Source organism: Phoca vitulina, unplaced genomic scaffold (genome assembly GCF_004348235.1).
Source record: "Phoca vitulina isolate PV1807 unplaced genomic scaffold, GSC_HSeal_1.0 scaffold90, whole genome shotgun sequence".
Classification (NCBI taxonomy): Eukaryota; Metazoa; Chordata; class Mammalia; order Carnivora; family Phocidae; genus Phoca; species Phoca vitulina.
The window spans coordinates 1,127,827-1,143,964 of record NW_022589793.1 but is presented as its reverse complement, the minus strand read 5'-3'; the positions used below and the strand labels follow the sequence as shown (position 1 = coordinate 1,143,964).

The following is a 16,138-nucleotide window of genomic DNA, read 5'->3' as shown; positions in this document are numbered from 1 at the left end:
TTCTTGGAGCCACCAATCTCACTCTGCATGGTCTGGGGGAAGGACCCACATTGCTTCCTCTAAGGGTGAGCACAAGGCCCAAGGCCTGCCCAATCTGCATATTCTCTCCCCTGGCTATTGTGATTGGCTCAGCAACAGGCACCTGACCTAATCAGAGCCAATGAAACCCAGTTCTGAGACTTTCATTGGAACTTCTGGGAAAACAGGTGTTGTCCTGCCACCAAGGTTTCTGGAAAGACAGGAAGTGAGCCTGCAGCTGCTTGCGGCCCACACGCCATCAACACCAACGCTAGAGTTGGGGAAGATTTTCAACATCCTGCTTGGTCCTGGATCCAGCCGTACCTGTGGCCAGCGCTATTTCTCAGTTACATGAGGCAATAAATTCCTCTTTAGCGTGAAGCCCATTTGAGCACGTTTCTAACATTTGCAAACAAAAATCCTGACTAACAGATCCCATCTGTAAATGGGATCAAAACATTCTAACCTCAAACAACCTCAGAGCTCTGTTTTTAGGAATAAACGACTCTTTGCATATAGTGGATCATGCTCAATAGATGACGGCTGTTACTAGCTGCTGTTAAGACCATGAAGGGGACCTGTGACTGGCGTCACTGTTGCCTTTGTGTCCAGTCTCCATCCCTTGTGTGGGGAGGTGGCAGGGAGGGGTGCTACACACCTGCTTGGGGGGCTTGTGCCGATTATACTCCTCTCCCCAGAGCTTGGCCTCCATCTGTAGACGCACATCCTCAAAGTACACGTCCCTGTCCACGGACTCGATGTAGTGCTTTGCCACGTAGTTGGAGGCCCCCTTCCACTGCTGAGTGTGCAGGAAGTTGGAGAGCTTCTTCCTGAGGTGGGGGGGTAGATAGCAGAGGGCCTGCCTGGGCACTTGGGTCCACCAGGAACCCAGCCTGACCCACTGCATCCTTCAAAGAGCTGGGAAGAGGCTTAAGGGACACTGTTAAAGGGATATGGCCTCCAAACACCAGAGTGGAGGTTAGTGGGATACTCCATGTTCTCCCTGAGCCCATCCCCACAGCCAGGGCAAACGTGTGGTCTGATGGAGCCCAAACAGAGAGATGCTTGGCCTACAAGAAGCAGAGGCCGCTGTCTCGGTTTCTCGGCCCGAAATGTTGCAATGCCCCGGCTCTCAGGAGCCCCAGGGAGTCTGGGCAGGGCCCCCGAGAGCCAGGCTGAGTCACTTACGTCCTGAAGCACTCCCTCATCGCTCCACGGCCGAAGGGCTGAAAGACACCATATAGAGGGTTATCAGGCCCCATGCCCCACCCAGAAGCAGTCCTGAGTCGGGAAGAGATTCTCCCCTTGGACATCACCCACCAAATGGGTGTCTGGACCTCATCTCAATCCTAAAATTCCTGAGACCTCCCTCTGTCACCCTAGCACTAAAGCCTGACCGAACTTTTAGCCTTGGAGGCTTTGGAATGACAAGATCACCCTCCCCCCACCCTGGCTGAGGAGAAGAACCCCAAGGGGGTGGAGATGTTATGGGGGTAACCATGCATGTCAAAGAATGTTTTTGCAGCCCTGCTTTTCTGTTTCCTATAACAGAAAAAGAATGGAGGGGAGCTTGGGTGGCTCAGTCACTTAAGCATCCATCCGACTCTTGATTTCAGCTCAGGCCATGGTCTCAGGGTTGTGGGATCGAGCCCCATGTCCGGCTCCACACTCAGCAGAGTCTGCTTGTCCCTCTCCCACTGTCCCTCCCCACCCCTCTCTCTCCAATAAATAAATAAAATCTTAAAAGAAAAGATAAAAGAGTGGAAACAGCCTATATGTCCATCAACAATATAATGGATAAATCAATCAGGTCTACTCACTCAATGGGATATTATACAGCAATGAGAATGAATATATTCTGTTGTTCTATTATTCTATATTATTCTATATATTACAGGGCTAGCAAAACCAAGTATGAATGTCACAGACAAAATGCTGAGCAGAAGAAGCCATACTCAAAAGAATACATACGGCACGCCTCCATTTATAGGAAGAACACAAATAGGTTAACTACTCCAAGATGATAGATCCCGGGTTGGTACTTACCCCTGGGGGAACGGAGCAGTGACCGGGCGGGGGAGGGGGGGCTTCAGGGGGCCACTGGTTATACGGAGAGTTCACTTTGTGAAACTCATCAAGCCATACCCTTTTCTGAGGGTGTGATACACGAAGAAAAAAAAGTTTCGCACAACCCTCCTCCCTCTGACAATGCAGGAAGTGCTCCATTTTCTAGTCTATTCCTTTTCTTTCCCCCCCCCCCCCGCAAAAGGATGATTGCGAGCCACTGAATCCCTCTTATGGCTCAGGTTTAGGTGGTAACCTGCTATTTTTAAAAACCGATATACACATTTACAATCAACTGATTTTTGACAAGAGTGCCAAGGATCATCTTTTGATGTATGATAAATATATAAAATGTCCAGAATAGGTAAGCCTACAGAGACAAGGGGTAAATTAGTGGTTGTTTAGGGCTGGGAGAGACGAGGGGATTGGGGATTGGCTGCTGGTGGGTAAGTATGGGGTTTCTTTTGGAGATGGTGAAATGTTCTGGAATCGGTCATGGTGATGGTTGCACAACTCTGTGACTATACCAAAAACCACCAAACCCATATGCCTCAAACAGGTATGTTGTATGGTGTATGAATTACATCTCAATAAAACTAGGGCACCTGGGTGGCTCAGTCGGTTGAGCCTCTGTCTTCGGCTCAGGTCATGATCCCAGGATCCTGGGATTGAGTCCCGCACCAGGTTCCCTGCTCAGCGGGGCGTCTGCTTCTCCCTCCGCCCCTCCCCCCTGCTCGTGATCTCTCTCATGCTTTCTCTCTCTCAAATTAAAAAAAAAAAAAAAAACTATTATAAAAAATAAAATAAATACACAATAATATAAACATAATGCCCCAAAGTTAAAACAATTAAGTGAGTGTGAAGGGGAGGGAACAATGACAGAAGTCTGCTCAAGAAGAATCCGCACTCAGCCCTGTCCCCACAGGGCTGTGGATGGCTCACCTGCGACGCCATCTTGATCAGAACTTCATCTTCCAGCCACTCCCCGGTGACAGCATTGTACCTGCAGAGAAGCCACCCCAGGGCACAGCATCTGTAACATGATCCTCTCACCCAGTGGCTAAAAGTGGAAGCCTTTTCTTGGCTTCCTGCTACCCTTGGGATCAAGACCACTTTACCCACAGGCCCAACTGACCTCCTGGGTTGGGTCTGTGGATGCTCTCCCTCCCCTCCCAGGCACCCCCCCCCCCCCCCGGACTGTAACTCCACAAACCAGGCCCGTGTCTGTCTTCTTCACTGCAGAGCCTGGTGCATGTGGAAGCTTAACACACACATGTTGGATGAACGACTGAATAAATAAATATCCTTATTTTAACCAGTCTTCACAACAAATGGCGTGTCCCAGGACAGGAGAGAGCAGTGCCCTCGATCTTGCTGGGCACCTGTGTGAGGCCCAGCACAAGTAGCTGGGCTTGTGTCCTGGTGCAGGAAGGGGTAGGGGAGGCCCTGCCTCTGAGTCCAGCCGAGGAAGGGGCTGCTGGAGGACACCCAAGGCAGAGTGAGACAGAGAAGGTTCTAGAACATTTCCATCTCTCCTTTCTCAGGAATCTTCCCAGAGCAAATCTGGCCCTAGACCTGGCCTCAAACAGATTTGCCTGGTAGAGAGAGCTCCTCAGCTCAGTAAATCCCTAAATTCTAAAACCTCCCCTAGGGCTGAGGTGTTCTTAGTGTTAGCAGAGGCCTCCATGGCCCACCCTTCGGCGGGATGGACTCCAGACGGCTCCCAGCTCGGTGAGAACAGGCTTCTCAGAGCCTGAAACCTCTATGGGGAAAGACAAGCAGAGGCCTGGCAGGTAACATTCCCCAGGCCGGGGGCAGGGATGCCGGCCAGAGCTGCAACTTGCCCACAACCAGCCCATAACAAGTCCAGTGTTCAATATATAACAGCAACGATTATTATTATTACTATATAGAGACCAAGGTCAAGGAAAAGAGTCTACCCTTGCTTCCAAATAAGACTGAAAGCTGAGAGGCACCTTGAGGTCGAGGGACAGGGGAGATATGGGACGTCAGATGGATCTTATTTGTCCTTCAAAACCACTGACCCCATACGGGTCAGAGTTGCTCCAAGTCACTGAGCCTTCTCTATCTGCAGGGCGTTTAAACAGATCTCTTCAATTAACCTTTGCAGTAGCTCTGTGAGATTGGTACAATTACGGTGCCCACTTTCCAGCTGGGGAAACTGAGGCTGAGAGGTGAGTAACTTGCCCGAGAGCCAGGATGCAGACCCAGGTCAGTTGCAACCAGAGCCTTGCTCCTAGCCAGCCTGGGTACCATCCATGTGAATGGGAAATCTGTCTCAACAAAGGGGCGGCCTGCACCACCAGAAACAGGAGGAAGACTTCCGGTTTAGAAATTTTCTGGTGATTCTAGCCATGGAAGCCTGAGCTCCCTCTGCCAGCAGCCGCTTCAGTTAGGAAATAGTTTGGCTTGGTCCCTGGACCCCACAGAGCCGGCTCAGCATGGGGGGGGGTCCTGCTTCCCCAGGGGCTTCCCTGGGTCGCCTAGTGTCCTCAGCCTGCAGGCCATGTGTCACCAACCAGTCACCATGCTGGCCTTATAGGCAGGGAGGAAGAGAGTCCATACCCTGCCCTATAAGGGTCCCCTTAGCTGCTAGCACGGCCCCCAGGGCCTGCTAGGATGTGGGCCTCCAGTGCTGGGGAGGGGGTGCATGCCACGCTCTGAGCCATTTCCTCACAGGCAGGAGCAGGGACACGTGCAGAAAGGTGTAGAAAGCTATACCTTTTCTGCCTGCCTAGCATCTGGTCTCTCTTTTCAGTAACAGCACCCCAATTTCCCTTTGGGGAACCACCATGCTCCATTCTCAGAATATGTGGACTGGGTGGAAGTGATGCCCAGCACCTTCTGGCTTGGAGTATGTGATCCAGACATGGCCAATCAAAGCAAAGCTCCCTGGCACCTGACTGGTTCCGAGAGGGGCATATAACCGAAGCCAGACCAATGATATTCCGTTATGGAACCTTTGTTTAAAACTATTTGGGAAGGAAAAGACCCTCTTCTATTGGGTGAAATGAAATGTGGGGCTCTCAGGGGCATCTGTGCCACTGATATAAGAGAGTCTAATCTGAGGTCAAACCCAAAGTGTCCTTGGAGCATCTAGAACCAGCCGTACCTGAAGCCCACACGTGTAAGCAAAACATTCGCTTCTATGCTTAACACTGTGAATTGGGTTTCTGTCACCTGCATTTGAAACAGAGTTCTGACTAATTGAAAGACACTGAACTGAGAGTCAGAAAGTTAGCTTATTAACCACCCGGGTAACCCTGGGCAAACCTCTATCTCCCCTGGGGCAATTATGGGACCTCAGGGTGTTGGTTTAGAGGATTCAGACTGGAGGGGTCTATAGAGGTCACAGGACAGGGGGATGGACTCCAGGATAGGTCCAAGAGCCCTCTAATATTATGCACAGAATTAGACATATGTGTGCAACTTTCTGGGATGGCCCTCATCAGATTCTCAAGAGTGGCCCCAAATACTTCACATGATTCCTACTTCAGGCTTTTTTAACGAATACACACACTTAGAGGCTTCAAACAGTGCCTGTCACATGGATTCAATACATAAGAGCTTCATCATAGTTATCCTCGGTGGTGGTATTCTGTGGTTTTTGCTATATTTTTGTTCTTCTTGAAACCCCCTGAAATAACTCCTCCCCCTCTCTTTTCAAATAGAAACTCTAGACACTCATAGTTCCATTTTGTGAATCTTCCTGGGGCCAAGGCATCAAAAAGCTCACATGCTATCTCCAGGTGTTCTCTCTCCCTTTGGTGGCAACTGTAGGGGCCACGTGGTGAGACAGTGGAACCACAAGATGGGAGAAGCCTGGATCCCTGAGCGGCCCCCAAGGGCCCCTGGGCTCTCACCCAACTTCACTCAAGTGAGAAGAACACCATTGCTGCACTGAGCCGCTGCAGTATTTGTTACTGCAGCATGGTTCAGCCCTGCCTGACGAATAGGTACGTTAGAGGACCGCCTTGAGGAGTCAAGGAGATCTTGCGCAGCACCTGAAGCATGCATAGATGCTCAAATGTTGGCAGATACTATTATTATTCCCTTCTCCTCGACCTCCACAGGTACTTAGGCCTCACTGATTATGAGCAGAAGCAGGACCCATACCCCCAAGGACTCCTTGAGACCTGGGGCCATACGGCACCCCCAGACAAGCTGCCGACCTGTGACGCGTGGCACATTCCGTGGCTATATCCTCCAGGTGGAACTCAGCCCAGGGGTCAGGCATGTGTTTGGCCTTCTCGATTGCATGCTTCCAAGCTTCCTGCAAAAGGCAAAGGGAAATGTTAGACCAGGGGCTGTGGGGTAGTGCTGCCCCCAGCCTCCTCCTGCCCCGTGATTTCCCACGTGTCTCCCAGCTCTGGGGAGGCAGACAACATCAGTGAGAGAGAAATACTCCCACCAATTATCGTTTCAGAAACAAAGTTCCCAAAAGACCCTTTTTGTTCTCACATGGGCACAGCCTTCCCACGGGCAGAAGTGACATATCTTAACTATGAAACCAAAGAAACATAATACACATAAGAAAGCATATTTTATTTTATTTTTATTTTTTTTAAGATTTTATTTATTTATTTGACAGAGAGAGACACAGAGAGAGAGGGAACACAAGCAGGGAGAGAGGGAGAAGCAGGTTTCCTGCTGAGCAGGGAGCCTGATGTGGGGCTCGATCCCAGGTCCCTGGGATCATGACCTGAGCCAAAGGCAGATGCTTAACGACTGAGCCACCCAGGCGCCCAGGAAAGCGTATTTTAAAGATTCATTTATTTTGTGGAGGTTGGGAAAGAGGGAGAGGGAGAGAATCTCAAGCAGACTCCCAGCTCTGCAGGGGAGCCCAACTCCTGGCTCCATCCCAGGACCCTGAGATCATGACCCGTGCTGAAATCAAGAGTTGGATGCTTAACCGACTGAGCCACCTGGGCGCCCCCAGATTGGCAAACATTTTTTTTTTTTTTAAGATTTTATTTATTTATTTGACAGAGAGAGACACAGTGAGAGAGGGAACACAAGCAGGGGGAGTGGGAGAGGGAGAAGCAGGCTTCCCGCTGAGCAGGGAGCCCAATGTGGGGCTCGATCCCAGGGCCCTGGGATCATGACCTGAGCCGAAGGCAGACGCTTAATGACTGAGCCACCCAGGCGCCCTGGCAAACATTTTAATGACTGTTCATAACTAGTGCTGGCTGGGATATGGGGAAACGGGTGCTCTCCCATAGGGTCAATGGGTCTAAACCCCCTCCAAAGGCAACCTGGCAATGTACTGAGATAAAAAATGTGAATTCCTGTATCCTGACCCAGAAATTTTACATCTAGAAATGTTTATCCTAGAGAAATACACGACTCTGCAAAGATATATATAGAAGAGGCGTCATTGTGTGCAAAACTGAATTCAACCCAAATGCCCATCTATGGAGACTGGTTGAATATATTTTGATTATATCCATTTAAAATGCTAAGGAGCTCTTCCAAAAGACTGCGCTTACTCTATTAGTGGGAATTCTGGACCCTATCCGAGCCAACATCACCTTTTTGTAAATATTGTATAAATCATAAATATGCCCAATTTTATCGCCCTAAATGAAAATCATAGACAACACAACCTTCCTAAACTCAGAATATCTCCAACCATGCCAAAGATATTATTTTCTTTACGTTAACAGAGCACTAAGTTCTGGGCTCAGAGATTAGGAACAGATTCCCATGAGACATTCCAAGGTCCTGGGGATGCAGGAATATTCATCATGCAGAACTGCCTTGCCCATTTCAGGCTTTTAGCATCCATGCCCTCTACCTTCTCAATGCCTTAGTGCCCCTGCATCATTGTGGGGACCAAAAATAGCCCCCCAAACTTTCAAAACCTATTGAGAACCAGGGCTTTTGGGTACTCACTGGGAAAGGTGACTAAGGCATGTTATGGCGATTAGGCTGATTCTCAACAGTATCATCACCCAACCCCATTTCTTGTTTTTGAAAGCTCATTTTATTGCTTTTATAATCCCAAAGTGGAATCTGTCCCTGTCCCCTCCCAACACTCCTCCACCCACCCTGAGTCGCAAGCTCTTCCTGCTCTTTTCCTAAAGAACTCGAACCTCTGCCCTGTAGCCTCTTGCAGGATCAGTGAGGCCAAAACTCCTTTCCAGGCCAGAGGCCTGAGCCACGGGGAGGTGGCTGGATGGGGGCGCTGAACACTGGGGGTGGCAGACCCACAGCAATTCCAGACCTCCTCACCCGCCATCGGGATCCCTCAGCCACCAGGACTAGCTCTGCAGGAGCCCAGCTTCCCAAGCGTGCCCCCGGCCTGAGCCTCAGCCTCACAGCTGGGATCCTGCTCAGAGGAGAAAAGGCAGAGCAACTGAGCTTTCTGAGAAACACACACACACGTGCACACACGGTTCACACGGGCTAGGGCTTCCTCACTAGGGCTTGGATTCCAATCTCTGCGAAGCCCAAAAATAAAGCCCAGAATTTCTTTCTTCCAACGTGGAAGCGAATTCACGCTTAATGAAAACATTCAGAAAAGAGAGAAGACAAAATTCAAATCCGCCACACCCCGCCCCCACCCAGAGCAAGGATCGTCAATGCTTTGGACTTGTTCTTTTCCAGATCCTTCCTGTGCATTATTTGTACGACTGGAATCACATTATAAAAACAATTTACAGTCTTTTGGGAGAGTGGGCCCATGGGGCTTGGCACTTTAAATATAGTGATCTTGATTATTTTCCTGATTCCAAATGTATGATCTGCTTACTGTAAAAAACAGCGAACACTTCAGAATGTGAAGTAGAAAGTGAAAGTACTTTCTGACTCATTGCTCTGAAAACCACAGCTGATGGCTGATGGAGAGTCTCTGTAAATTTGTTCCTCTGCATTTGTTAACACACAGGAATATAGCATCAGGCTGGGTTGATCCGTTCTGCTCTGCACCTTACTTTTCTCCACTTTAACACAGGGCCTTGGATGTCCTTCCATGTCATATGTACAGGCAGGCTGGGTTGACCCCATTTTCCTTCTGCAGTTGTAAGACATACAATTGTATAAATGTACCTTAAGGTATTCTCTAACCTCGGTTGATGGATATTTGGATTCTCTCCAATAATCCCTAGTACAGGCAGTTCTGAAGTGAACACCCTTGTATGTAAACCCTTATGCAACTGTGCGAGATCTTGATAGGACATATTTCTTGGAAGTGTAATTGCTGGATCACATTTAAAATGTACAAATTTGGAGTGCTCCTCCAAAAAATTTCTCCTAAATGACACTCCAAGGGGCAGAGAACACATGACTTCAATATTTTTTTATTTTAGTTTTTTTAAAGATATTTTTCTTTGAGAGAGAGTGAGAGCTCGCTTGCATGCACAAGGCGGGGGAGGGGCAGAGGGAGAGAATCTTCAAGCAGACTCCCCACTGAGTGGAGTCCCAACACGGGGCTGGATCCCACGACCCAAGAGATCATGACCTGAGCCAAAACCAAGAGTTCGACACTCAACCGACTGAACCACCCAGGTGCCCCCCTCACTTATATTTTTAAACACAAACATGACATCATGATTTAAAGTCAGCTGGAACACCTAACTCACTACTGACGTCACCGTTCACCTGTGGTTCTCCACCGTTAGACTTTGAGCTTGTCACCGATTTTCCCCTGTTATAAATAACCGGGCCACCGACATGTTTATAACTAAAACAGTTCCTGAAGCTCCGTACTTAAAAAAAAAAAGTACCACTGTCTCCTCTCCTATTCCAGCAGCCGTGAACAGCAGAGACAGACTCTGATCCCCAGCCTGTCCGGGACCTGCAGTGTTCTGAGCCTGCTGGGGGCGACGGACACATGGCTCTCCCACTGCACTCTCAACCAGTGACTCAAACACTCCCCGACTCCCCCCGATTCAGTGAGGAGTATCAACAGAAACTGCCTCCTGGCCGGAGGCTGTGCTCCACCTGAAAAAAAAAAAAAATCAAGGAAAAAAGTATTTCCGAATTTGAGAGCGTGTTATTTCACAGGATCAAAATTAGCTTTTTGCCAAACCCAGAAAAGAATCGTGCCACGCCTTGTTGGCAATGGATGGGTTTAATGCAACGGACTTTTCTTTTAAAGCACAATATAAAAGGTCCTGGACGAAGATTCGTTCCCTGCACTCTGGTTCCCGCCCACAGCTGACTAACTGTGCGAACCTCCATTTCCTTGTTTACAAAAGACAATGAAGAATGTTTTGACTATTAGTGGCCAAACTTTTTTCCTGCCCCCACATCTGGGCTAGACGCGTTCTCTCCCACCCCCAAGAAATAGGGGCTCACTGAGATAACATGCTCATTACAGCTCAACAGCCCTGAAATGAGCTGCAAATCACTGGTGTACTGTTTTACCCATCAGGTTAAGAAAAACAGGTGTTTACACAGGCCTGAGAAGTATGGTGATAACATAACATAATAAAATAAAATTTAAAAAATATATATCAAAAAAAAAAAAAAAAGTGGGTCCTCTCAGACACTGAGGGGAGGGAAAGCAGGTTCTGTGCCTCTGACAGCCTTCTGGAGGTACTTTCACTGCCCTGTGACCCGGCCATCCTGATCACCTCCCCAGGTGTGCACAGGTGAGTGGCCCAAGGATGGGTCTGTGCTTATAATGCTATATAACGCTCGGGCACTGCCGAAAACCTGCCTGTTCACAGGGAGAAGATTCTGTACACTTGGTATAGCAGTATGAAGCCATTAAGAAGGTCAAGATGTGGGGCGCCTGGGTAGCTCAGCTGGTTAAATGTCCAACTCTTGGTTTCAGCTTGGGTCATGATCTCAGGATCATGGGATAGAGCCCTGCATCAGGCTCGGTCCTCGACGTGGGGTCTGCTTGGGATTCTCGGCCTCTCCCTCTGCCCCTCCCCCCACTTGCATGCACTCCCTCTCTCTCTCTCTAAAATAAGTAATATCTTAAAAAAAAAAAAAGATCAAGGAGAGCTGTGTTCGAGACACCTGGGTGGCTCAGTCAATTAAGCATCTGACTCTTGATATCAGCTCAGGTCTCGATCTCAGGGCTGTGAGTTCAAGCCCCACACTGGGCTCCACGCTTGGATTGGAGCCTACTTGAAAAAATCAAGGTGTTGGGCCACCTGGCTGGCTCAGTCGGAAAAGCACGTGATTCTTCATCTTGGAGGTCATGAATTCAAGCCCCACATTGGGTATAGAGATTACTAAAATAAATAAATAAATAAAAAAGATCAAGGTATTGAATGGGCAATCTCTAAGACTTATTGTTTAGGGGGAAAAAGCAAATTGGTGAATAATGTAAACAGTATGACACCATTTACTGGTGGAGGAAACCCACAAATCAGCACTATGGATTTCTAAGGATGAGTGTCTGTACACATACACGTAAGTGTATCTTTACGTATGAGCACATGAAAGAGGTCTGAAAAGTGCTTTATCCCAAATTAATATAAAATGGCTATCTCTGGGAATAGAAGGAGGATAAGAGGTTGGTCAAAGAGACTTCAGCTTTATGTTGTGTGTGTGTTTTTGCTATGAGAAGATTAACATATTGAATAGCCTTCAGGTAATACACGGGTAAGTCAAAGTTAAAAAAGATCACTGGGTTTAGGTGATTCTTAAGACCCTGCTAGCTCTAATGTTCTCTAGTTCTAAAGATCTGAAAAAAAAAAAAATAAAATAAAATAGGGGTGCCTGGGTGGCTCAGTCCATTAAGCATCTGCCTTTGGCTCAGGTCATGATCTCGGGGTCCTGGGATCGAGCCCCTCCTTGGGCTCCGCACTCAGTGGGGAGTCTGATTCTCCCTCTCCCTCTACCCCGCTCATGCTCTAATAAATAAATAAAATGTTTTAAAAAACTAAGATAAAATAAAATAAAGATCCAAACTCAGTTGTTGATGTGCTATCCTACACAGAATGGGGGGGCCCAGTGGGGGTCCCTAAAAAGGAAAACATAACCCTGCCTAGAGAATGGAAAAATCTTTGGTTTTTCAAAGCCTGAGAGCACAAAATAAAAATAAATACATAAATATATAATAATAATAATAACTGCAAATTTCCTGGAATATGCCAGCAGTAAAGCCGGATATTCGGGTAATGTGTTTGCAATTTCTTTGGCACATAGGATGTTATTGCTGTTGGTGCTGTTTTTATATCACTATTCTTATTACCACCAACACAGCAATCAAGGCCTCCGATCTTACATGAGGAAGCCTCGGGAGGCTGCCTAAGTCCTCCCTGAAACATCAACTATTATTCTCCCTGTGGATGTTACACAATGTTTTTTCCTATGATCCTTTCCACAGATTCTAAGAAACTGCAGCTCTATGTCAGCCTGACTTGCCCCTCCTGGCTGATAGCAAGGGTTAATCTATAACCAAGGACACATAAAAGCAGCAGGGAGAATTGAGGAAGCATGCTTGCTTGTTTCCTTGTTCACTAGGGAAGAGGATCACATGCATTTAGAAGTTTCGTGCAATTTCCATGAAACTCAGCATTGTCTATGGCAGCAAAAAACCTGGAAACTGCCTAAGTATCGCACAAGAGGAAATGCTTACAGCAACTGCACTGTATCCATACGATGGGCTGCCAGGGAGCCATTAAGAAAAAAGATGAACTAGATCCACATTTACTAATATGGAAAGATATGCACCATCTCTTGTTTGCCAAGAAAAACTGGTTACTGAAGAGCATATATACGTGATCTTATTATTGTAATAAAAATCTCTATTTAGTCAAGTCTATATTTATAGTGAAATACAGAAAAGACTAAAATACACACTAAGACCTCAATAGCAATTATATCTACACTCTCATCGTTTTCTGCCAGGAACATGGAGTACTTTTATAAGCAATCAAACAAATGATTGCCAAAGAAACACAGCTAAAAGTTCTAAAGAAATCTCTGTCAAAAGGAGCAGTTGTTGCGGGTCTCCCGTGACTAGTGGGATTCAGAGCCAGGGCTAGAGAGGAAAGGATGGAAATAATAACCAGCAAAGCTGGGGCGCCTGGGTGGCTCAGTTGGTTAAGCGTCTGCCTTCGGCTCAGGTCACAATCCTGGGCTCCTGGGATCGAGCCCTGCATTGGGCTCCTTGGTCAGCGGGGAGTCTGTTTCTCCCTCTCCCTCTGCCCCTCCACCCACTTGTGTGTGTGCTCTCTCTCTCTCTCAAATAAGTAAATAAAATCTTTTTTTTAAAGATTTTATTTATTTATTTATGAGAGACACAGAGAGAGAGGCAGAGGCAGAGGGAGAACCAGGCTCCCCAAGGATCATGACCTGAGCCGAAGGCAGATGCTCACCCATCTGAGCCATCCAGGCACCCAATAAATAAAATCTTAAAAAAAAAGAAAAAACAAACAGCAAAGCAATAACATTCCCTAGGGTGGCATAATGCCCTTGCCTCCTGGAAGCCCCTGCCCAGACAGAATCCCAGCCTGCACCTCACGGCAACCGTGTTGAAGCACAGACGGGCAGGTAGGACAGCTCCCCAGTCCACTGAGGAGGTGCCCAAGGCTCGAGAGCAAGGAGGAAACTTGCCTATAGACCTGCAGCAACCAGGAACCAGCAGACCCAGAACTCAGACCAAGCCCGTCGAGCCCCAGTTCCCCACTCTTTTGCAAAAGAGAAGTTCTATAAAAAAAAAAAAAAACAAAAAAAAAAAAAAAGAGAGAGAGAGAAGTTTGAGAACCAAACTGAATACAACCATATGACCTAGCAATGCACTCCCAAGTATCTACCCAAGAGAAATGAACACATGTCCACACGATTTGTGTAGCATTATTTGCAAAAGCCAAAGGGAAGAAACAACCCAATGTGGGTCAACGGGGGCGCCTGGGTGGCTCAGTCAGTTAAGTGTCTGCCTTTGGCTCAGGTCATGATCCCAGGGTCCTAGGATCGAGTCCGGCATCGGGCTTCTTGCTCAGCGGGGAGTCTGCTTCCGCCCTCTGCCTGCCACTCTCCCTGCCTGTGCTCTCTCTCTCTCAAATAAATAAAATCTTTAAAAATAAATAAATAAAATCTTTTAAAAAAATGTGGTACATCCATGCAATGGGGTAGTATTCAGCAATGACAACTGAGCACAGACACATGCTTCTACATGGATGAACCTCGAAAACATTGCACTCAGTGAAAGAAGCCACACACAAAAGACCCCATGTTATATAATCCGATTTCTATGAAATGTCCAGAACAGGCAAACCCACAGAGATTGAAAGTAGATTAGTGGCTGCCAGGGGCTGGGTGGACTGGGGATCCTGAGGGGCTATGGCTAAGAGATGTGCGGTTTCTATTTAGGGCTAAGGAAAATGGGCTAAAATTGATTGCGGTGATATGGATGCATAATTGTATAAATATACTTAAAGCTGCTGCAATGGATATTTCAAATGGGTAAATTGTATGTTATATGAATTATATTGCAACGAAGCTGATAAAAAACAAAGTAAAATTAAATTGGGGCCCCTTGTACCCCAGTACATTTCCACAAAGGATTTGAGCATTTGAGCACCTGCACAGATTTCAGAGAGAGGAGTCCCTGCAGTGGGGTTTGCGTCTCCCCAGCCCCCTTCTGTTTTTCAGACACAGGTCACTGGGTGGCCAGCATGACCCTCGTTTTCCTTCATCTGCCCAGCAGGCCCTCATCTTGCTAGATGTCCAAAGCTTTCTGGATTGCTAGATGCCTAAGCTTCCCTGCCTGATTCTGCATTCCCAAAGCAGTGGGCAGAGCCCCAAAATGTTCATCACCTCTGGGTGTGCACAGAGCTTCCTGTGGTCACTGGGTAGGGACAGAAGCCCAATCCTGCCAGGGTGGGGTTTCCTGGGGCTCAGGGTGGGCAGGGATGTCTCTCTTCCCAGTGAGTCATCACCAGACACTAGCATTTCCGTCTCATTCTGGGGTAATTGCTGTCCTTTGACCCAGCTGTTTGAGCCACCCTTGGTGGGCTGAAAATACAAGTGTAATCACCAAAGTCTTCCGACAAGGGCGTGGGGAGCAGGCGTGCCCATACAGCATGAGGGGCAGATGCTTTTTTTTTTTAAAGATTTTATTTATTTATTTGACAGAGAAAGACACAGCGAGAGAGGGAACACAAGCAGGGGGAGTGGGGGAGGGAGAAGCAGGCTTCCCGCGGAGCAGGGAGCCCGATGCGGGGCTCGATCCCAGGACCCTGGGATCATGACCTGAGCCGAAGGCAGACGCTTAACGACTGAGCCACCCAGGCGCCCCAAGGGGCAGATGCTTTATGCAACCTCTTTGAAAGGCCGTCAGCAATGCCCAGCCGAGTTCTAAACGTACTACTCCAGTCATTCCACCCCCGGGGATTTAACATGGCAGGTGCGCCCATGCACGGGCACAAGGACATACGGACAGAGATGTTTTTGGAAGAGCTGTTCGTGGTAGCAAAAGGCTGGAAACGACCTTCATACCCATCCATGAGGGACTGGCTCAATACATTATGGGGCTTCCAGACATGATATTCAGCCGTCAAGAAACAACAACAAAATAAGCTGCCACATGCTGTAGTCACGAAGAGCATCGAGTGATTCGGACGTCAGAGCCTCAGGTTTACTATCTACGCCCTTCCTCACAGGACTTCTGTACAGATCAAATGAGTGAAATGTGCAGAGCGGTGCCCGCTCTTCCCACGGCGGCTCTTACGTAAGTGCTGGCTGATGTCAGCTCATCTGTGCCAATACGGGAAGACAGCTCCAAGAGTGCAGAACAGGTTTGCAGTCAACTAACATTTCCATACGAAAGGGGAGGGTCCTAGACATGTACGTGCTTATACACGCAGAGAAGGTAGCAATCCAGAAGGACATCCCCCAGGGAAACAGGGATCAGCAGTGTGAGGCTTACTTATCACTCTACCTTGGATACAGTTTGAATTCTTTTTACCTTGTATACATATTTATTTACCTATTAGGAAATATATGTGTATCTTTAAGATTTTTTTTTTTTATTTGACACAGAGAGAGAGACAGCTAGAGAGGGAACACAGGCAGGGGGAGTGGGAGAGGGAGAAGCAGGCTCCCGGCTGAGCAGGGAGTCCGATGC

General features: G+C 47.8%; 1 protein-coding gene across 3 annotated transcripts in view; it reads right to left on the bottom strand.

Annotated features, from left to right (window-relative positions):
• The window catches only part of EEF2K (eukaryotic elongation factor 2 kinase), a 59,866-nt gene that overhangs the window by 22,717 nt on the left and 21,011 nt on the right, over positions 1–16,138 (bottom strand). For all 3 annotated transcript variants that reach the window (XM_032396217.1, XM_032396219.1, XM_032396218.1), the window contains exons 3-6: positions 6,276–6,376; positions 3,025–3,085; positions 1,207–1,244; positions 677–848 (exon numbers count right to left, since the gene is read on the bottom strand). In XM_032396217.1, coding sequence (XP_032252108.1) covers positions 677–848; positions 1,207–1,244; positions 3,025–3,085; positions 6,276–6,376 — 372 coding nt within the window. The remainder of the gene's footprint in view (positions 1–676; positions 849–1,206; positions 1,245–3,024; positions 3,086–6,275; positions 6,377–16,138) is intronic.